General features: G+C 31.3%; 2 protein-coding genes across 2 annotated transcripts in view; one reads left to right on the forward strand and one right to left on the reverse strand.

The window, feature by feature from the left end:
• LOC114128922 (DNA-directed RNA polymerases I, II, and III subunit RPABC3) overlaps positions 1-18,223 on the forward strand; it is a 53,541-nt gene extending 35,318 nt beyond the window's left edge. The window contains exons 3-4 of the mRNA XM_027993531.2: positions 232-418; positions 17,999-18,223. Of these exons, the coding sequence (XP_027849332.1) occupies positions 232-418; positions 17,999-18,116 (305 nt within the window). The 3' untranslated portion in view covers positions 18,117-18,223. The remainder of the gene's footprint in view (positions 1-231; positions 419-17,998) is intronic.
• An 809-nt stretch (positions 18,224-19,032) lies between these two features.
• On the reverse strand, positions 19,033-24,354 carry LOC114128921 (uncharacterized). The gene is made up of 3 exons (XM_027993530.2): positions 24,070-24,354; positions 22,692-23,150; positions 19,033-19,245 (listed from the first exon to the last, which is right to left on the reverse strand). The coding sequence occupies exons 1-3, from the start codon at positions 24,352-24,354 to the stop codon at positions 19,033-19,035; spliced, it is 957 nt and encodes a 318-aa protein (XP_027849331.2).
• Between the last annotated feature and the right edge of the window lie 290 nt (positions 24,355-24,644).

Here is a 24,644-nt window from a genome sequence, read left to right on the forward strand (position 1 = left end):
TGAATATTATGCTTATATGGTGAATAGAAAAATTAGTCTAACCGGTTTCATTTTTAAATGTCTCTGGTTTTTTCTCCTATTCAACCGGTTTCCTAAAATGCCGGTAAAGATAGTATAAAGGTCGTTGGTATAATATTGTGATTATGGAACTCGGTAAACGTTATGAAACCTCCCGTAGATGAGACGGAATAGACCTGTTAAAAAACGCATTTTTTTTTTTTTTTGTTATAGGTGATAAATTCAGGCTAGTGTTAGCCACCACATTACGCGAGGATGGACAACCTGACGCTGGTGATTGGAACCCCATAGAAATGGATCAAAACGGCTCTAGGGCCGACAGTTTCGAGTATGTCATGTACGGCAAGATTTATCGGATCGAAGGTGACGACAAGGTGAAGGAGTCGCACAAAAACAAACTGTGAGTACAACGTGTGCTTAACTCTCGTCGAATAGTAATATTATAGTGATAACAATATAAGCAACCGAACTTGTGTTGGGTGGGGTGTTTTGGTCTATCGATAAATCTCGATTCCGACGTTGGCCGGAGGAGATGGTGGTGGTGCACTAGTACTAGTGCCTAGTGGTGGTCATATCCACAAATTTTTCTACATGAGACTGTATAATTTATTATCACGTTTAACGTTGTTATTCGATAAAAATAAAACACTATGTACCCGTTGGTTGTGTCGTGTACTTATAAACATGACGATTAAAATTAATACGATATTTTTATTCGTCCATTGTCAATTGTCTAAAACGTGCCATTCCCTTCGCCGGCAACCACTATTACACAGTAGACAACCTTTTTTTTTTTATTTTCATAGTGGTGTGCAATCATTTTTTGTATGAATACATGTATTTTTTAATTTATATGAGATATTATGAAAACGTATCAATGTGGTTACACGTTGGTACACGCAGCGCGATCTATGGGTAAAAGACGGCGCGTGTTACCGCCGTACATTGACGACAGATCACGCAACCAATATGAGGACGCGGACCGTGGCTGCCAGACGAAACTGCGACCATTCTGTTGTGTGGGACTGGGAACCTCGCTGTGTTAACTTGTCTTGTTGTTTCGATAATTATTCGATGAAATCAGAGTGAACACAGCTGGTGGTATCTCAGTTCCATCGCAGAACAATTACTACAGACGACATCACTCCACCACTGGATACACGTTTTGCACGTTAATTTTATTATAAGTATTTTAATTCATAGGCGCAAATAGCGTTGGACTAACTGTCGACTGTTGTATAGTCCCTCTCCTCTCAAGTCTCAAACTCTATTTACGCCTATGCACTTTAACGTAATGAAAATCTGTGTATTAAATAATAACGTTATGGATTATTAATATTAAGTAATAACTATTGTACAAGTACAAAATAATAACATTTACAATATTATATAATAGTTTATCATATACCGCAGATCAAGATCATGTACACCATTACTTACTCAATTTAAGATGATAGTAGTTATAAGTTTAAGGTATTCCTGTAGTTAAATAGCCTTATACAATATTGTAATTAATGATAAAAATAACACCAACGTAGAATTTTGGGAACAACCAAATACAATTTGTCGCCGTCGTTGGTTCGGAAAAATATAGTGATAATATTATAATGTCATTATAACGTATTTATCTTTTGCGGCTTGCGGAAATTAATTGTAAAAAAACCACAAGTATAATATTGTAGTATTGTTATTGCGTTATTAATTATCATTTAATTGTTATCATCATCGGTGTGCAATTGTTTAATTCTCACACTACAATTACTATTCGCTCTAAAATAGGTAAATTAATATAATAATACAGAATAATATACTACCTATGTACTATAATTAAGTACCTATAGATTATGACTTATAATTATGATGTGCATAATACAGTATTCAGTGAACGATATCAAACGATTTTTTGATACTTATATCGATATAGATGTAGTTATAAGTACATTTTATTTTTATTTTTATGGAAAATAAACGATTTAATCAAATATCAGATATGATAATAAATATAACTTGCTATCTAAATACTATTAGATATTATTTTAGATTCTAAACGGAATGTTAGGTATAATGATTTTACAATAATTTTATTTTTCTTCATTAAGAACACTAAATATGCTTTGATTTTAAAAGATGGTTTCTAGTAACTAATCGGATATAGATAGAGGGTCGAAAGAAAAAATAATTAAGGAAAATACTCATTTTTATACTTACCAGTTGTTGAAAAAATTGATTTCTTTATTTTAAAATTTGGATGAAACTACATATTTTAACAATTATTATTATTTTATAATTTAAAAACATGATTCGTGACGGGGATAATTTAAAATGTTTATCTACTTATCCCATAAATTTATTTACATTTTTTTTTGATATTATGGTATTGATTATTGATATAGTATACTAAAAATATATTGTATTGCATCACTAATATTTATTCTTAAAAAATATATTTCACCAGTTAGTGCTTTTGGATATTTACCAAAATAGTATAATTTAATATTGTATTGAATAATATATTTTATCATTACCATTAAATATATGGCGCTATTCGTTTTGGGCAATATATAGTGTACAAACACGGAATTTTTCTCTATAAAATATTAAAATTTAAATAGGTGCCTATATGAGCTGTTAGTTGGCCGCTTTGGTAATATAAAATCATGATAATATTATATTGTCATCTCGCGTATACTGAGCGTTTCGGGTTACCTCGACTAATGATAATAATTAATATGTCATATACTCATATTCCCTACATATCACGTACAGTTCATTGCAGATCGATTTCATAGTTTTATATAGGTACTTAAAAATTACAACTTGCACGTGTACCGGTAGAATCATGTAGGACAGAGTTTTTATTTTAATTAATGATCCAGTTATTACATTTTTAATGTTAATGATTTTAACAGTTGATTCTAACGTAATAAATATATTTAATTATTATTATATCAAGATTACCAAAATTATAAATTGCATTGGGAAGAACTACCTGTGTCGTAGCGTTTTAATTTTTTTGATTATATGAATATAACAAACTTATCGGTTTGAGAACTTTTATGTTTTTTTCATTTAATTATTAAAAATTATTGGTTACTACTATCAACCTAAATACGACACAGATAAAATTCTTCCCAGTATGATTTATAATTTTGGTAATTTTGATATAATTATCAAGGGAGTAGTCATCCCGAAGCAATACAGTAGCAAAACAGTTTTAACTATGATATGCGTGTATAAGACAAAGACAACACATACGGGTGTGGCGTCCTCTTAAAATAAGATTATTTGTATGTATTAAACTACGTACCTATAATACAGCTATCATATTGTATTATTAAACTAAGTAGGTACCTCTGATGTAGCTATCAATACTCCGTATTTTATAAAAAATAATAAGTTTAATACTTATGAAACAATATATTAAACTAATTGTTTTTCACTCTAATTATTATTAATTTTGTTTATTTGATACCAAGGTATTTTTGACTTTGAAAAAAAAAATACAAATAATCAGTTCTCACAAATAATAAAAGTTTTAAAAACAAGTTTAAATTAAAAATATAGTGCAATCACTTATATTGCTGCTATAAAATAATTATTATTAAATACCTAACCATAGTTAAAATAATGAATGTTTATTGTTTTTTAATAAAAAGCTTTTTATAGCCAAAAATAGTAATATTTACATACGTAGATACATACAATAATCAAACTTATTTATGACTTATTGTATTTTTATAAATATAATTCGGTACTAAGAAAAACTTAAATAATCTTTATTAGAAAAACAAATCAAATCCAATTGTTCAAACAGTTTAATAATAAATTGTAAAATTTAAGTTAATTTCTTACAATATATGTTTTTATATATGTTTTTTATAAGTTATAACTGATTAGTTATTATTTTGATTATTTAATAAATATTCATGTACGAGCAACCTGTAATAACTCATGTTTAATTTAAATGATTTAAAATAGTAAGTATGTAGTAAAAGAATCGTCTACGATAGTGGGTAGTTATTAAACGCTTTACATAAAATAAATTACTCTTAGTTTAGGTGGTTGACTAATTTCTATTTTGAACAGTGATAAATATACCGTAGATTTTCTTTTACAAGCACAATCTATGTATGACTATAATGACTAATAAGGTTGGTTTATACTCATAATTTTAATCAACAATAGTAAACATATAAGTTAAAAACAATTTTTAGCATATTTAAAGGCTAGGTATTTGTATACAGAGAAGGTATATTATTCAATTTACAACATTTTTAACCACTTATTAATGTACAACTTTCAGTATCTTATCGTTTTGATTTATTGTTAAATGTAATGTGTTTATGTTTGGTTAGAAATAAATTTAATAACGTCTATATCTTTAAAAACGAACTTAGAGCATAATATGTACATACAGTTACGTAAATTCCAGTGTTAAAATTAATTGTTTATAAACTGTATATATTCGTACAATGTGCAAAGTCTCATGTAATTTAAAACTATATATAAGGGTTGAGGCGATAAATTGCTTTGAATTTATTGCGTTAAACAAATTGTTTTGCACCGTAAACCAACAAAGAAGTGAGCCCTAAATTAAAACAGCAGAGTTCATCTAAATTTAAATTTGTTGCCATTGTCTCTGTAAGGTGCATTTATATCGTGCTATTTGTTTGTTGAATTTTGTTAATGCATCTTTTTATTTTTTATAGCGTGCTTTTCAAACATGAATTGAATAAAATGTATATTAAAAAAATTCGAATTCAAACCATAAATGTTTTTATCTTTGTGTATTATTATGTTAAATAATATAGGTATATTAAAATAACATGTAATATTTTTTCACCTTAAATTTAGTTAATTTCCGTTCACATTAAATATATTAATTTATTTATAAATTATGTAGTATTTCGTAGACTAAATATATATTAAATACAAATAATGATTTCAAGCATAAAATAATAATTCTAATAGATATTTTTATATAATAATTCAACAATAATTAATAATCATTTATAAATTGTTTTTATATTACTTCGTTTATACTGGCGTTTACTCGAATTAAGTACTAGATTGTGTGAAGGTCTTTTGATTGGTCATTCAATCATGTGCAAATGATATTAAATATGAACGGTCAAGGTTGTGGTTTGTGTACTGATCATATTATCTTCTAGTGGAATTTGTTTTTCAAATTATGTAACATTCATTAATTACATGTAATAGATACGTAGATACAATTGAAGTCTAATATAAAATACTACTTAAACATGATATTGTATAAATGTAAATCGTAATACTTACTCCTAACTTATTTAATCCATTTTATAATAGATGATTTTTTTACTGTTTTTTAATCAATTATTCAATTAAAATAACAAAGATATTAGATATATTTTTATAAATACTTATTTTTTATTTATTGATGGTCATGATAATTCGGTTAATTTTTTATTCATTAAATAACATAACTAAAAAAATGTATTTATAGTTTTCTTATCTAAAGAATATAACATAATTTATAATCTTTTGCAAAACTTAAATAGTGTAAAAAAATTTAAATATTTTGTTGCGCAATTTAATATTATTGAGGGCGTAATGAGTAGGCAATTCAGAGGCATTGATGTATACATCCAGCGTAAAAATATGGTCGCGTGGGCCTCGTACCGGAAATCACCGTTCCTTTAGTATTTTATCGTTACACTAGCTGCTACTCAATAAATGTTCGCGTAATTGCGTTGGAAGTAGTTTTTCTTCTCTCTCTGCCCTACCATCTAGTTTGTCACTATAGACCTTGACGGATTAATATCAGTTAGTCAGTTTCGCAAGTATTGTCGATTTCAAATTAAATACAAAGATTACAAAATATGCTGGCCGCATATCCATCCCGGAATTTGATTTGAATAGTTTTTAGTAAACCTAAAACTTAAAGTAAGTACTTTAGATTTAGTTGCCTTTCTTTGACGTACGTCACATTATTTCAATACAGAAAAAGGTTAAAAGAGTATTAAATTTATATCGGAGTCTGACGGATGTTCGGGAAAAATGACGTGTTTAAATATTACAATACCGTAGAGTAATAATAAAAATACCCGCATGAGAGAGAAAGAGAGAGAGAGAATGGTTATAAGGGCCAAGAGTCGCGTGGCACGAAACCCCACGGCTGAACTAGGTCAGTGGTGCATTGCGGCGAGTACTTAATGTTGTATTCTCTCTTCAATCCCTTCTACCCCGCTCCACAACGACTGTCGTACACTTTTTTTGAAGCTTTTATCTATACACACACACACACACACACACACACACACACACACACATATCTATATATGTATGCATACTTTCCTTCCCGCGCCTTTTCTCTCTCACACTTCCACTCTCACGTTCGTTCTTTTATCCTTTGCCACCGCATTAGTTTGTCAGAAAATCTATTGTGCGAAAGAATAAAATAAAAGAAAAGACAGGTGAATATAAATCTAATAGTGTAGGTCGATCGTATATACGCCACTGCATACTTAAACCCCTTTGCCAAGTGGGCCACGTCCGTTTCGATTAGGACGTTTATTGATAGCACATATATGACGGTTGCCAAACTTTGTTGTTGCAAATTTTACTGTACCTAATTTAAACAGTCTATTAGAATTATATTGCATACATGCCAATTCAATCATCGAGAATTCATTTAAATAGATACAGTTTATAGAGATATATACGATCTAAAATATTATCGAATTAATAATCAACCGTATATTGTAATATCAGAAAATAAGTTTTATTTTTTTTTTTTAAAGACTATAGTTGTAATGTGTTAATGTTATATGTTTGATTGTACCTACTGCTGAATAATTTATTAATATTATAGTTTATTTAAACAAGATTTAACTTTCTAAATAATATTACTGAAATATGAATGTAAATTAGTAACATTTCGTGGTCTAGATGTGAAAATGTTTATTTTTATTTTTTTGGCTACCTACTGGTTATTTTCAAATAAAATGCACTTATTTTTATACGCAGTTATTTAGATGTTAATTAAACTTAAGCTAATGCTATTTAAACATCAATTGAAAATCATCATTAAACTCTTCATAATCAAATGCATAGTCATGCTTTAAATAATGTAATATATCTGGTTGATTGCGGAGACTGCATTGCAGTTACCAATTTTTAAACCTTCTTCAACACAACATTTTATAGTTAACATTGGTCCAATATATAAAATATAATATGATGTTATATATTATGTATGGCATTAATAGATGCCATATAAGTCTATTAGCATAAAACAATTAATCGTATGTCGTTGTGGTCGTGGTGTTTTCCTCATTAGTAACGCGAATGCCGATATAATTAATAATCAATTAGATACCCGTAGTGTATAGGGTTCATTGTGATCGCGTGTGGCAAACTATATTATACGCGAGAGTTCAGACCATATATCGATTGATTAAGAATCATTTATGTATTATATTATGGTGGATAGTCTTGAATTTTTCGATATTTCAGCAGTTGTTTTTGTTTGATATTTTTGTTTAATACATACACACTTCACTGATAACATATTATTACTGCAGTATTGTTTTAGTACAGTTTACGTGCGTCGTGACCTATATCAATCGTCGTTTTCTCACCGAGTATCGCAACAGCTGAGCTAATAGAGCAATAGAGATATCTCGAGAAACCGGTAAACGGGGGTTGGAAATAAGTGGATAGGTACAAAAAATTAAAAAAAAAAAAAAAAACCCCTGAGAGAACAACAACGACGGGTGTAACCGACTCGGTCCCGTTTAGGCGTAGGCTGGAGTGGGTGTGGTGTTGCGGTGGGTATAATTTCGCATGCGGTGTAATGACGATGGGAGGACATTGGGCGCGAATATATAGTTTCTTACGACGGATATACGACGCGCGCGTGTCGGGCCGGACGCTGCCCCCTTCCTCCTCACCGCGACAGTCGTGCGATGCACCGCCGCCGCAGTTGCACGCGGACACACACGCACAAAAATACACGCGAACGCACGCACACAAGTGTGCGCAGGCGCACGGTCGTCAAGCACGCAATTGTGCAACGTCGTCGTAGTGTGGCGAGCGGCAGCGCCCGTCCGCCGCGCCACGGCTTTGGCTGGCGCCCACCACCGCTCCGTCGCGACCGCCGCCGCGGGGCCGCGTACATCGTACATGTCGTTCATTTCATTCTTCGGTCGTCGGTGGCACAGAGACCGACCGTCGGCGGCCGCGACGACGACGCGCGCCGTTACGCGAACGGCAAACAGTCGGTGCGGTGCCTACGGGCGCGTCGCGTGCTCGCGTGTCGCCGCCGCCGCATCGCAATCCGTGTGCAGTGCTCTCTCGCCGTTCACTACGACCGTGTCGCGCAAGCCGTCCGCGTTCGGTGCAGTTCGTTATCGTTTATTTTTTTTTTTATTTTTTTTTTATTCACTCAGCATAATGTCATAATAGTACATTACTCGACCGCCGTCCACCACTGCCATCACGCTCACACCACGTATATAACACACGTCGTTTCGTTTAGGTGCTCGAAGACCGTACCAGAAGTGTTTTTGACATGGACACACGGTTTTTGCCGTTCCCAAATCATGTAAATGCACTATCTGGTACGACACTTCGGCGCCCATTTTTCTACTGTCCGTCCGTCACTATTACACGCTATACATGGGATCCTATCGCCGCCACCGCCACCACTGCCACACGACAAACGGGGCTGCGACGACGACGGCTTCCTTGAGCAGTTACTGTTTAGAATTTTTTTTTTTATTACAAATTGATTATTATTTATTTCGCCTGCGTATCGACCGCAATTTACTGCACGTCCGACGGACGTACTTAAAATTGCCTACTCACCCGGACAATCTAATACGATATCTGTACGATTCATATATATATATATTCTTTTGTGTCTCTTATTTGTAATATATTTATTTGTCAGCCGTGTGTAAAGTTGCAGAGTAGTTGTGACGGTGAATGTTGAGAGTATAATATTATTGTATATACATTTAATACATAATATTATTGTGATATTACATTTGGCATTAGTAAGTCATTATTGTTATGAAACTCGTCTTTCGCTCGACAATTGGGATCCACTGCGGTGCACATCGTCCTAATCCGCAACGCTCTAACCTAACCGGGTCGGTCTATTTTTAATCGGCCACAACTAAACTAAACTATAGGTAGTACTGCACGCGTAATGTTTATTACGATTCGTCGTACACATTTCGTTTGCCCGATCACGCGCCCGCACGATTTTATTGCGATTTGCAAAAACGACAGGTATAATCCATCTAATGAATCTTGACATTCGACAACCGTTTCGATTTTAAAAAAAAAACCATTTTTTTCCTATGTAATTTATATAGTTTTCGGACCTTAAGTGTTTCATTTTTTAAATCGTAACGGTTGTCGAGCGCTATAAAATGAACTGGGCGGTTAACCTACTCCGCGATATCGTTGTCCTTTAGTATATTGCACTGCAATGTACATTTTTTTTGCTTACCGACCTATGTAATAATATACGATATGCACGCACGCATTTTCTTTAGTTTGCCGACGCTATACGCGCACGCGCGTAACGAACGGCTATATTTTAAAGATTAATACGAGCTGTATTACCTATAACAAAATGTATATGTAATTTTTTTTATTATTATTATAAGTAATAAGTGTTGTAATTTACGCGTTTGTTGTGCATTGTTTGTTCTCGGCCACGACGGTTAGGCTGCAAGTTGAGACGTTATAATGTGCGAATTATGTATTTTAAATCCATCGCGGTTCCAAGAGTTCAATGCGCGCACTAAGCACCTACTATTATTGTTTATATACCTATCTTAATTTTAAGTGCAATATACGTTATTATTGTGCCTTAGTAAATGATAATACAGCAGTAATATAGAAATATTATTACTTTACATTCCTACGCATTAAATCGACTGCCGAGAACTCGTAATTATTGACAAAACATAATACAACGATGAGTTAATGAGCTTGCGTTGTAGGTATGTAATATTATAATATACCACGTTATATGACAAGTATAATATTATAATATACATAATTTTTGGACAATTACATAAGTCTGCGGCGACAAATATTCATGTTCAGCTCTTGGAATCAGTCCCACTAAATTGTTGTACGTAAACTTTTTTTTAACCGCATAAAACTGTTTATTATTATAATAATTTATATTATAATGTTAGGTTTATTGTCTTTGTAGTATTTTTAGTATTTTTATTGTTGGTTTTTTAATTTCCTTTTACAACATACTTAAAAATTAATAATTAACCTAAGAATATGTATGTATATCATGCAAATGTGCACGTGTAAACTGTTTAACTGCAGTTAATATTATACTTTTGTCTGTTTAATTTATTATTATTATTATTATTATTTATTTATTTATTTATTTATATTTATATATGTTAGAAACTAGATTTTAATTATAGAATAAAACTATTTTAGTTTGCATATTATATTATGATATTATGTTATTAATCTCTGGGAAAGTCAGTAACTATAAAATCAACTGGATTTTCGTGTTTTTTTTTTTTTACTTTTCCCCTCTACTACTAAATGTAAATAAATATAATGATAATATATTACAACCGTTATCATTCGAAAAGCGATTAGGTTCGTTAATAATGTATATTAAATTGTATACTCGTATCCATGTTCATTGTATATTATAGAATGTTGAATCATATAGGTGTCCAACACTTTAACAGTCTAACCCAATAACTACACATTTAGTACATATTGAGTACAGTTAATAGGATCTCTTGTTGGTAAATTTTTTGGATTACAATTCATGTAATATGACAATTTATTATTGGTATGAACTGCAGCTGCTGAACGGTTGACAGGTCATCGTCGTTTTGTATATACGTGTTCGTAAAACATAATGTACAAAAACGAGTCGAGTAGTTAAATGGCGACCATCGTGTGTGTGTGTGTGTGTATGTGTGTTTTTAATATAATGAACAATTTATTATCATTTAACGTCGTGTACGGGTAAGAGAGGTCGGTCGACCTCTGCTTCAATAATAGTAATAATTATTATTGTCGCCGTCTAAAACACTGCGGGCCATATTATACCCATATTATTTCTGGTACCTATATTATAACCTTTGGCGCGACTACATCGTGGCACTGGTCGACTGAAATTCCACCGACGACGGCAGCGAAAGGTCGTCTCGGCGACGATTCACTCTTCGACCGAATAATAATTTTAGCAGCGATACAATATCTATGATACAATATGACTTATATGTGACACAGGCATAGCTGATATGGGCCCAACAAATCGCAATCCGTTACTCACAGATGTTAATTGCGCGTTCGAAACCAATTTTATCCGGTTCATATTACTCACAACATATTCGCAGAAAACTTCTGCAGCAGTGGATAATGTATAATGTTATTGCATTCGGCTACTTATGATAATCGATATCGATAATACGCAAATTATAATTTATATACAAGTACAAACTTCTGTTCCTTCATATAAAAATCTAAGGAGTGTTTTTTTTTACTGTAAATTATTTAGTTTCAACAATTTCGATACAACTAATTCAAAATTTAAATGAATAGTTTCTCAGCTGTCAAAATGATTATAAAAGTCCTTTAGAATGTCTTCGCAAAAATATAAATTAGAATATTAGATATTATATTATTGATCTTGTATTTATTATACTTAGACTTTTTTTACAAATTCTATAAATCTTGATAGATTAATATTAATTACTATACTTATTAACATTTCCCAATCACCATTATTCTCACATCTTCCAAATCTGTATTATCATGGACCTATTATATTTAGTAAAACAATAAGTCACAAAATATAACAAAAACTACTCGTTCGAATTTTAATACTGAGACATCAATATTCCAGAAAAATTATCCACTTAATAATATAAAAAAATCTAAGTACTTGAAAATATATTTAAAAATTCTAAAAATCACATTTTGAATAAGTAAATGTAATATTGAAGAAAAAAGGGGATGAGCATACTCGGGGATTCACCCTGTACATAATGTCCGCCCCTGCAGGTTACAAGTACCGCATCAGCATAACCCTATACAAGAGAATAGCATAAACGCACGCAACGTTCGTTATAATTCAGGTCTTTGCATGTAATTTACTACTTTAATATTATTTTGTATATATCACACGCACGCGCCATCAACCTACGACCCACGGTTGTGTTCAGATTGACGTACGACCCCTGTTCGGCTATGTGTACATAATTGTACGAAACTACGAAAATCGTATAGTTCTTTAAACTTGAATCGGCAAATATTTCTTAAATACATTTGATTTACGACTTAAATTTCAGAATAATAATTGTGTGCGTGTTTAGAATGTTGAAACTCTAAATTTTTCTCGAAAAGAAATCTTCTGATTATATATATATATATATATATATATATATATATATATAAATGTATGTGTGTGAATTCGAGTAATGCAGTTTAATACACCTTTCAGTTTTCCTGGCCTATAATTGTTATTTTATATCAAATTTTGATTTTCTACCTATAAGTTTCGTACAAACCAACTAAATTACGTTTTGCGTGACACCCTGTATGACTTATATTGTATAATGATATGAATACACCTACGAAATGTATATCTATTAATAAATAACAAAACTATCGTAATACGTATATTATGTATCGTATTGTTGTGCTGAGGCGACGATGTATATTAACCAGGAACATTACAGCACATTGGGTCGACATGACACGGTATCGATTCAATACCTATATGGTTATAAATTTGTAATATTTTATAGTCTTTAACACACGGCGAGCAGTCTAATGAGATGACGTATATTTACGCCAATAATATAGTTTCTCGGTTTCTAATCTTATTTTTTATTCATAAATCGACCATGTCTGATCTGTAATTTTTATATAGCAACGTATTTTGCCACGAACCAAACTTGAAATCACTAGTATATCTATTATTTATATTTTGTTTGTCTTACGTTTATGTATTTGTTACATTATTTAGTAATAAATATTATCCGTCTAACTCGACGAATGACGATGTCTATGCGTACTATGTGGTAGGGTACTATGGTATATGTAAGGTACGTGCACTCGGGAACAAGTAATCGATGTAGGTAATACGATTATAAGTTTTATTTTCATGACAATCAAAATATATTTTCATACATAGGTGATTTAACGTAATCAATAACCTAACGTATTCAGTTAACACAAAACACTCATTATCTAGAAAACTATCATAGTCGTTTTATAATAATTATAAGTTTTTTACTTTTTATTTTACAAAATAAATTTTAATTAATATCCCAAAGCAGAATGTTATTTGGAGTACAAATAATCAAATTTCAAACGAATATTAATTAGTTAGTTATAAGAATTTTAGGTTTAGATGTCTTCTACTTAGTTTATCTAAATTTTAAACAAAAATAATTATTAATTACTCATCCAAAATTCAATTTTTATGTATATATAAGTACTCTGAAAAATAGTCTGCAGCGTTAGAAAATAAAACTGTCGACAAATGATAAATTTCAATGGTAAAAAATACTAAAATATATCATTTTTTTTTTCAAAAATATCGATAGTTTTTGAAATATTGAGTATTTTTCTATCATAGGTACTGCATACAATTAAAACCTCGTCGCCCAGCGCCGTATAATGTATAACCCTATCAGCAGATTTATTAAAGCACACGACCGGCGGTCGCCGTATAAATCTATTTTTCTCTATATCTCCCTATGTCCCACTATTGCTCATCAAAGTCCTTTTCGACAATAAAAGCATACGACGACGATTGTTGTACGGCGGTTATATCCGTGGCGTGTTTTGTACGATGTACAAAATGATATATAAAAATGTCAAGGCCGCCGAAGGGCAACAGAGCGGACACATTGCACCGCGTACATCACAATATATAATACGTAGTACGTACCTATATAGTAAAATAAAATATTACACATAGGAAACGCAATTTTTTTTTTAACAACGCAAGCGGTAGATGAACACATAATATATACCTACGCAATTTATAGTATTTCCGCAGCATAATATTCGTGGTGAGAAATATACAAACAAAAAAATATTAAATATGAAGACTCGGAGGCCGCATAAATATAATGCAAAAATGACCTATTCCTAAATATAATTTACTGCTGTTCGGCATCGGTAAACCGTATACAATAATCGATATAATATAATATATATACGTCGTAATAATGCGCATGTATATGTGTTATACCTTACACTTTTGTCCTGCATTGTAAATGGAGTATATGTGTGTTAAATATACTCGTACACCTCGTGGCTCGTATAATGAATAATAAAGTTTAGACTCTAATATTATTAACGATGAATGTGGGGTGGGGATAGAGAAAATGCACGCGATCTAGGCCGATCTAATCGGCGTTATTATATTATATTCATATTATCATAATATTATAATAATATGCAAACTACAACTATGTTTTCCATTGATAAGAATATCAAAACATGTTTTTATTTTTAATTCTTTCCGCTTTTGTATTATAATTTATATAATTTTATATAGGTATATATTATCTAAATATATATATATATATAAGACCACGTGTGCAGTATTGTTATACACTATACAGGGTGATTCACCCTGCACACTCAACACTATTTTGCCATATTGTTCTATGAAAATCTTAATCATCTCTCCCTGCATCAGAATAACTAATACACTACATGCATTGTCCTGTACATTTTCTTATTCGTATTTGTTAATATGTCATAACTATGTACCTACATATTATGTAAATTATATTATTGTTAAATAACTATTGAGGAAGCAGCGCGGACTATTTTAATAAATATAAATAAACAAACAACAAATTTGTTGAAACTCTAATTCTTGAAGTATTTATACATACCTACTTTTAAATTTAATTTAATAAGTAAACTATATACTTGTTCAAATTTCGATTTATTTATTTAACTTTTCCGAGAAGTTTAATTCTTTAAAAATGTACGAAAAATGGTAACGTACTTTCGTACTTACTTGTTGAAAAAAAATTCATATCACTATAGGATTCATACATTTCGCATTCAAAATCTACGTAAATACTCATTTTAAAATATGATCCTTAAAAGACTAAGGATAATATTATTATAATCTGTAGTCTATAATAATATAATGGTGTAGAAGTGTAAAATATAATAGGGTCTGTGATAAATGTAAAATTATAATTTATAATCATCATTATTAATTTATTCAAATATTCCTATTACAATAAATATTAAACTGACTGAAGGTATACCAAATAAATTTGAAATTAAAGATAAAATAATTATTTGTAAGTATGCAGGTATTATGACTATATTATAATCCTTCGTACATAGAGTTTGATAACTTAACTTAAAAACTAGGTAATTTCTGAAAATTTTGTTCAAATTTTAAATTCAATACATTGATATTAAAAGGAAAAATTCAGAATTCAGAATAAATAGAGAGGAGTATGTGAATCACCCTGTATATATATTATATATAACCACGTATAATATATGTGTCAATGTGTGTATAATATTATTATCAATTACGTATTTATGTATATTTATGTGTTTATCCATTTTCTATCATCAAAGCAGCGAGTGTTTTTGCCGGATTTTCGCACTGTGGCAGTGTGATTAGCTGGTTGTGTACATATTTGATATTATACTCACGGCCACTAAGCACATTCCACTGGGCGTCAGGCCATGTCCGACGATGACGACAACCACGATGAAGTTCACCACATAAAATAACAAAAATATTATAATAGTAGTAGTTAACATTTAATAATAACAAAAACATTAGTCGTGTATAAAAATCACTTATTGATATAGAATCATCATCATTATATTGTACTATATATATTACCGTTTAGATTACGTTAACACGAATTGTAATAGGTATATAATAATGAGAGGTTATCACTATGACGTTATATTTTTATATAATATTATGTAATTACAATATGAATTCAATATTATAATAATGGTTATTTATATTTAAAATAACTTAGCGGTCTTTATTCAGTTATACTTACTTGAGTTGACATACAACAGACCAAAGTTTAGATTATAAATTATTGTGCATGCGTGTTGTTGTATGCGTATATAATATGATGGATGAGGTCATGGGGGGCGTTCATCAATGCGTACATAATTTACGAGTATTGCGATTATATTATTGACCAACTGTAAAGGAAGATTTAAAAACATCAAAAATAAAAAATAAACCAGGTACCTCAAAGACTGTTTAGAGGAGTTGATAATAATATATATTCGTATTCATATATTGTAAAATATATTATTGTGTATAAGTAATACACGTGTACTCGCGCGTTTCTATGATGGGCGTAAGTTAGTAAAGTGCAAGAGTACTATACAGAGTTTGAAACATGAATCCGTACGACTACAACAGTGTCGCAATAAAACGTTTTATCGAATTGTATCGATTGTGTCTTGCGGTTATACGCGTGTCATGTTAAATCATATTATTTATTTTTTATTATTATTATTATTATTATTAAATGTGCACACGTTGAATACGGTCGTCGTATGCACTCCTTGCAGAACAGTTTTTACACCCAGATTAGATGGTTTTTTTGCACGTGTATGCATGCGGTGAACTATGGGCAATAAAATAATAACACTACTCCAGAGCCACGGCACTTCAGATAAAACATCTCTGGTATATTATATACAGGGTTTTTTTTTTATCTAGCCCTTTTTTGTTCGTTTGGCATACACATATTAATATTATTATCACGTAATATATTTATATTATATATTTGACATTCATACAAAAAACGACTTATTTTAGCTCTCCCTAGGACCGGTATAATATTATAATCTACACTTCTAGTTTCTACAGTATATAGAATATCGCATTTCCTGGTCTCTTAATTTTGTTTTTATTTTATTTTTACGTTATAAATGTTGTTTATTTCACCAGTAAATAACATTCGATAAAAATAGTATTTTTTACGGTATCAATATCTCGTCGTAGAGTTGATGGTATTATTCAGTTAAAATTTATTTAGCATGGACGTAAAAGAGCCTAATAACTACGCGCAGTCAAATTCGTCTTCGCAATATAGTGTGGACCTAATTACTTAGGTTTGTCCAAGTTGTACACGTACCTATACTATGTATATTGTGTATTATTATTATATATAGCATTGTATATTCTCTAATGAGTAGTATAAAAGTCAATTTTACTCTAATGAAAATACCTACACAAGTTTATTTTTATGAAAACGAGAAAAAATAGAAGATTTTCTTTCAAATTTAAAACTCAGAGACAAATACAAAATTATTGTGTGACAGTCGCCATGATACAAACGAAAATAAAATATATATACTATTGTAAAGAAAAAACATGTTATTTTCACGCGCAACGTGGCCAAACGATACGATTTTTTAACTCTTTTTCGCAACACATGACTCGTGATGACAGTTTCAGTAATTGTTTCGCGTCCCTCTCGTTACTATATGATTAACATAAACCATTCTGTTTTATAGGAATTATGACAGTGACACTCAATAGCTAATACACGAATGTAGGTAAAAAAAAAAACCAAAAACTTGAATATCCGGACTCTCCGGTTTACTTTAGAACTTTCTGTGTTTGAAGGTTTCCATATATTTTGCGGTACTGATCCGCTTATTATTGCCCATATTTTCCATTATATCCAGTTCGAATAAGTATTGTAGAATAATATCATTATCATTTCTCGCATTACCTGAAATTAATTACAGATTAAAATCCTGTATACTATTATATAAGAAGAGAAACTATAAATATCGATGAACGCCTTCCCCCCCCCTCTTCATTATTTACTTTATTAACTTTATCACTCAATATTTATACTAGTTCGACCGTATATTATTTTTATTATATTATATTATTATAATATTATGCGTTCTCTTTTAATTTTATAATTTTATTTTTTAGTGCCGCCTACGTATCATTCGGAGGATTATTGATGCGGCTGTTGGGCGATCCAAACAATTTACACGGATTCGAAGTGGACCAATGCGTTTACCTGCTGATGAAGAAATTAGCTTTTTAAAGTTATCTACAGTTAAGAAGGGGGGCTATAATAATTTTACTGAAGATGAACTATATACATTTTTATACAATTAAAATATAAGCATTACAAATGTATATTATAATGAATTGTCTAATTTTTTATTATTTTTTTTAATGATACCATTGCATTGAAAGTGTAGACAGAACCCTTATCGCATACGTAATAAATATACCTACTATCTAGATGTGTCTGCTGATGGCATGTTTTAAGTCATGACAGGAATGTTAATTATATCCAGTTGTATAATTAATAATAGATTACAAATAATCTCTCTAACTATTGTGCCGTTAATCGATTCCCCTATATCTTCCATTACTGATATGGAATTAGTTTTGTTGCCTGCTTTTTATACAATACCTAGTATAATCGCCGTTTATTTATTCCAGTTTTTCTGCTTACCTTCAAATCGAATATTTTGGAATATCTTGCTGAATATTTAAATATTATACATTTCATTTCAGCAATATGGTGCTGATGGAATACTTTTTTACGCAGTATTATAAAAAAACTCAAACACTTGGCTCTAGGCAAGGCCGATACGCTTAAAGTACTCCAACCAAACCACTTGAAGACAAAGTCTAGACCTATTGCATTGCAATAATACGTATTCAATATAGACTTTTATTAAATTAACACTTTCCCCTCACTGCAATAATTTTATATTAGATTAAAAAATAATAAGAATCCGTGAAATAAGAATTCTGATGGACATGCGCAGCGGCAATGTATGTTAAAAAATGTATTAGATTAAAAATAGATTTCGTTTTTTCGAGGCTTTTCGGTACTACGTGTATCTTGTGTTTGCCTGTTTTTAAAAAAGTTCTGAGATTCATGTCCTGGTACAGTATACTATATGAATAGCTTAAAACTCGACGCCACACAGTACTAATGCAGTCTAACACGATTTTGGTTTTTTGCTGGCCGTCCTCCGCACTGAAATTTGACGTTTGTGCGTTGCTGCGACAACTGGTATCAGCTGGAACGTGCACTCGAAATGTTTACTAACGGACATAACGGCGCCCGGCAAACCGTATCCATTGTAATCGGGTGCGCTGAACACAGTCACAAGCTTGCGGCCCGCAAAATATTGGTAACCGCCATCCACGCACTGTGTACAGGATACGTTGGGTTATGTTACATAGTACATTATGATATATAATTCAAAACATTTAAATTTTAATAAAAAATCGTTCTGTAAGCTTTTCATATGTCTAACTATAATGGTCGAGGGCAGAGGATGGTAAATACTTTTTAGGAAATCGTATTCTTTTGTGGTTACACACTTTTTAAGTTTGTGTACAACTACGTTTTTATTATTTTTTATTTTTTACTGCAATAAAAAATTGTGATGATACGATCCAATTACAACTGTCCTCATTTAAGAGCACACCTATAACCTACATCTCCACTTATCCTACCACGGACTGAAGTACACTGCTTATAAAAACATACTTGTATATAGTTATATATCATAAACTTACAGTATACTTTATTGAACCGACAATTAAACCTATTAAATTAGCTAATCTGAAAGGCTTTTGTGTAGGTTGTAAGCAGTAAGTGATCTATTATTTATCCTTAAAATAAACTAAGAGTTTTTTTTTTTTTTTTGAAAAGTTGTTTTGATACTAATATAAATTTAAAAACTAAATGATAATTTTAGTAACTGAAAAAAAACTTCTATTTCACCACAATATATCTTGTAAAACCTATAATACTGCTGTAAAACTAAATTCCCCGTTATGTAGTTTTATATTTAAAAAACACAATTCCATAATAATATAATATATTATCAATAGAATTAGATAGGTTAACACAATATACCTAGTAATTATTATGTTATAAGTAAAATAAATTTAAAAAGTTGATATAACTGAGATATGTATTACATACAAATCTAATATACTGATGGAATTTTGGAAATATGAACACATTAGAGGTGCAAAATTGTAATTAGTGATTTAATGTTACATTTTATATGAAAGTTTGAAGTTGCTACAGCGTTATAATAGATAACACTATTTCAGTATGTAACTCAATAGTAGGTATATAAGTTATACAGAGTTTAAATAGGTTCGACATATATACATCATTTCTAATTTTAATATTGTCTTGACAAATAAATACAGTCAATTAGTGATAAAATGAATTTCAAAGGATTAAGAAAAAAGTTTAATATCGATAGTTCATTACATCATTATTCGTATTATATTATCACGTTATTTTCAAAAGAACAGTAGTATCATTCGCCATACCAAGCTTCGTTTTACCATGAATTTACTGTATAGTATTAAAAAAAAAAGTATTAGCACTTACGTAAAATATATGAATATTAAATATATAACGCTGATTAATTTAACTTGTTCTATAAGCGTTCTTTACAAGGTTACACTAAACCTACATAATATTATATTATATTATGATGCATAAATAAATTACAACTAATATAGTTATAATAATATTTAATGTCTACTAATATAGCTGTAGTTCGCACTTAGATAATGTGATTTAAATAGGCCATGGAACTTTTGAAATTTCTAAGCTTTAATTTATCTTAACAATTTTAACTGAGTATTTTAAAAATCAATTTTTCATGTACCTATAAACATTCCAAACAATTAATGTTAAATTATACTTATTTATATACCAACATTCCACTTAAAGAAACTAGGTATTTCAGTTTAAATTATTGATATACGTTAGCTGGACAAATAAATAAAATCAATGAACACAACAATCTTCGTTTGCCTAACTTTAATATTTAATATAATTTAAGTAAATTTATAGAATATGTAAATGTATAGATTGAAAAATTAATCGTTTATATTAATTAACTACGTAAGCATTATTCTAGACTAGTTACATTCAAAAGGATAAGTAACTATATTATTAGCTAACAATTAAACATTGAACCAATAAATAATACACGTCTATATAATAACAATAATAATCATCGTTTCAATTATATACTCATAAATAAAAATTGAAAATTAGACACCGCATTATGGCATCACATAACAAAAAATCGTTTTAATTTACACAAATATGATGTTCATAAAACTATTTCATTTATAATTTTGAATTCATTTCAAATGTTAATTAATATAATGTATATTATATAGCTCGTGAGTTGTGGTTGGTATTATGCCTCATAAAGAAATTATTTATTTAATTGTATAATCCCTGTAGGGACTGTATAAATAAAATATACTTAAAATTAATGCATTATTTAGAACCTAACCTAACTCTAGCCAAACATTGTGCACACGGTTAGCATGGAGTAACAAAAAATGTAAATGTTCAGCGTAATAATAAAAAATAAAAAAAACTCATCATGTTTAGAGATTTTAATGAAATTGTAATAAAATTCTTTTATATTATTTCTAACTCTACCTTAATATTTGGACCCTATATATATCAGCTGTATAACCGCTTTGCCAAATTACAAACAAACAAATATATATCGTAGCATAGTTGGGCCGTGAACCAAGAACGCAGGTAATAATAATGATAATATAATCTCGTAATGAACGCCCGAGTGACCAAGAGAGGGGATAACAATTTTACTGGTCGTGTATATCACCTATATTCATTTATATAGATCAGAGGCGGCCAAACAGTCGATCATGTTAGAATTTATTTTTATTAGGTTCACGCGTCTTATATGATTGTTAATAATTATAGTTATTCAATAATAAAAAAATTTTTATGGAAGTCGACCCTCAAAGGTGAAGTATGTGTTTAGTAGATCGTGACCAAAAAGAGTTTGGCTACCCCTGATATAGATGTTTAATAGCCATGTATATATAGCCATATAGATAAATATGATTGAAAAATTCGTTTCTAGACTAGATATTAAAATAAATAGTAATTGCGTAGGAGATAGGATCAAAGGTGATAAATGTTCGTCGTAAATAACAATATAATATTATGTTTGATACGAATACTGATCGGATGTACGCTTCGTGTTCGTAGGTAGGTACTTGACTATTATCGTATACGTATCTGCCTTCCAACTAGGTATATTATTTATTTTCAACAAAACGGGATTGACAGCCAAAAAAAGGATAAAAGTTATAATAAATTTACCTACACATAATATTGAATAATGATGTAAATTTAAACTTATTTTGTAAATGAAATCTGTTTTTTATAAGATAATAACTATTAACTACCTATAATTAAATTCTTAAAAGCGAATATTATGTTATTTCGTGGCCAATATTATAATTCCCATTTTCATTTTTCACGTTCTATATAAGTATACTCGTAAATACATTTAAGTACATCTTTAACAAAAGTGAACTTAAAATAATTATAGATGATAATTAACAAGCTTGGCTCTTTTTGGTGCAACTCAATAATTGACAAAAACAATAGTTATCCGTATAGAAAAATGTTACAGTCGAGAAGATTAATAACTATAAACGCCCATCCTATAATCAGGATCACAATTTGCAGTGATCAGATACCGACGGTGTATATATTTATGTATGTAACCACCATGAACACTATGCAATACCGATTTAAGCTTCAGCATAAATAAAGGTATACCTGGTGAGCCCTGACTACCATCTGTAACCGAAATCGGGACAAGAAATCGGCCACCCGGTCGGCGCCGAACACGTACGACACGTTCCGGCGAACGTTTTTGCGCCAGCCCTGAATAGGGACCGCGGCCGGATCGGACCACAGCAGATCGCACAACATGCCGCGCCTGGGCACCGTGGTGGGCCTTCGGATCCGGTCGATCTGAGCCATGTGTTGCAGATCGGGGCTGAGGCCTCCGTGCGTGCAGAAAATAAGGCCGCTGATAACCGCAGCGACCGGCATGCAATCGAACGTCCGGTTGAACGCTCGCCACAACCGGGTGCCCGTGAGCAGGCCGTATCGGGACCGGCACTCGCGATAGAAACCGTACCTGATGTTCACGGCACGGCACTCGTGGTTCCCTCGGAGCAAGTGAACGTTTTCCGGATATCGAATCTTGAGAGCCAGCAGTAGAGTGATCACCTTCGCGACGCATATAATATTGTATATATGAGTAAATTATATACTGCAGTATAAGTTCCCATTACAACGAATACCGATACAATGAAAAATCCCGTTATAACAAATAAAAAAATTCGGTCCCTCGGAGTTCGTTGTAACGGGAACTTACTGTAATGTACAATACAATGTATAGCAGATAGATAATAGACGGTGACTTGTAAATGTACATGTATTGTACAGTGGAAGTGGTGTCATTTTTTGGGGGGAGAAGGATTTGTATATCTGTTTAATTTTAAAAGCCACTCGACGAACGAAAACTGATCTTTGGAAAAACAAAATAAGTGTTTTTGTATAATTATGAGGAAATTTCAAATTTTATATTATTATAATATTCAATATTTTTCAGTTAAGTTTTATAGCAGTCGTGTTTAGTAACTTCATTTGTTCGACCCTTCTAGAAAAATCTAAAATTACCAAAAATGCCATTCTTAATAATTTTGGTAGTTCGCGATATGATTTTATAATTGAACTACTATTTTCCCTGTAGCCATTATATTATTACTTATCACAATGTTAACAACTCAGGAAATATATAATATTATAGTTCACAAAGTGACACACACACACACACCGATGCCGCAATTTCAAAACCGAGATATTATTCTAATATAATAGTGTCGTATATTATGTCTGTTGTCAAGGGCAAAGTAGAGTTGTAGGTAAACAGCTATCAGATATAATATATAATATGACCGGGTTATTACGAACAATCACTAAACACGAATATCTATAGCGATATGATCCCTTAAATATGATTTAGTGATCCTTGATTGGCCCGTTAAATCTATCGATTTGTCGTGTGACCTTAGCACTAGTATTATTTTATAAAACGTATAATATTATAATATAATAATATCATGACGTGTGCGTGCGTGTGTACTTCGACGGACTGAGGGCCGCGGTCCACAAAATCGCCCAGGAACAGGAAGTCGGCTTTCGGGGGCCGGCCGGTCACGTCGAACAACCGGATCAGGTCGCAGAACTGGCCGTGCAAATCTCCGACCACTTTGATGGGGGCCTGCAGCCGCAGCAACATGGGTTGCCGGAGGAACGCGCGCCTGGCGTCCACGCACAGCGTCCGTATGCGCGATTCGTCGCAGAGACGGCCCGCAGCACCCAGCAGGCCTTCGACGATATCGTCGTCGGTACAGCTTTTTCGAGACATGTCATCTATGTCGTACCTGCAGTATAATTATTGTAATAACGTTTTGGCTTTTTGGGCGTCTCGACGACAGCGCCTCAACCGATATATGGGTCACGAGACGGCAGACCGCGAAAATTATATTATTATATTGTTATCATCATAATATATTATCATCACTATTATTATTAAACCAAGTACACGCATTATTAAAATACACAGTAAGTTACTGTATCGAACAATCACGACGGTGGTAAAAATACGGTCGCCATGGTAAATATAAAGAATAATTTATTGCGATCGTCCGCTCGGTT

This window comes from Aphis gossypii, chromosome 1 (genome assembly GCF_020184175.1).
Source record: "Aphis gossypii isolate Hap1 chromosome 1, ASM2018417v2, whole genome shotgun sequence".
NCBI lineage: Eukaryota > Metazoa > Arthropoda > Insecta > Hemiptera > Aphididae > Aphis > Aphis gossypii.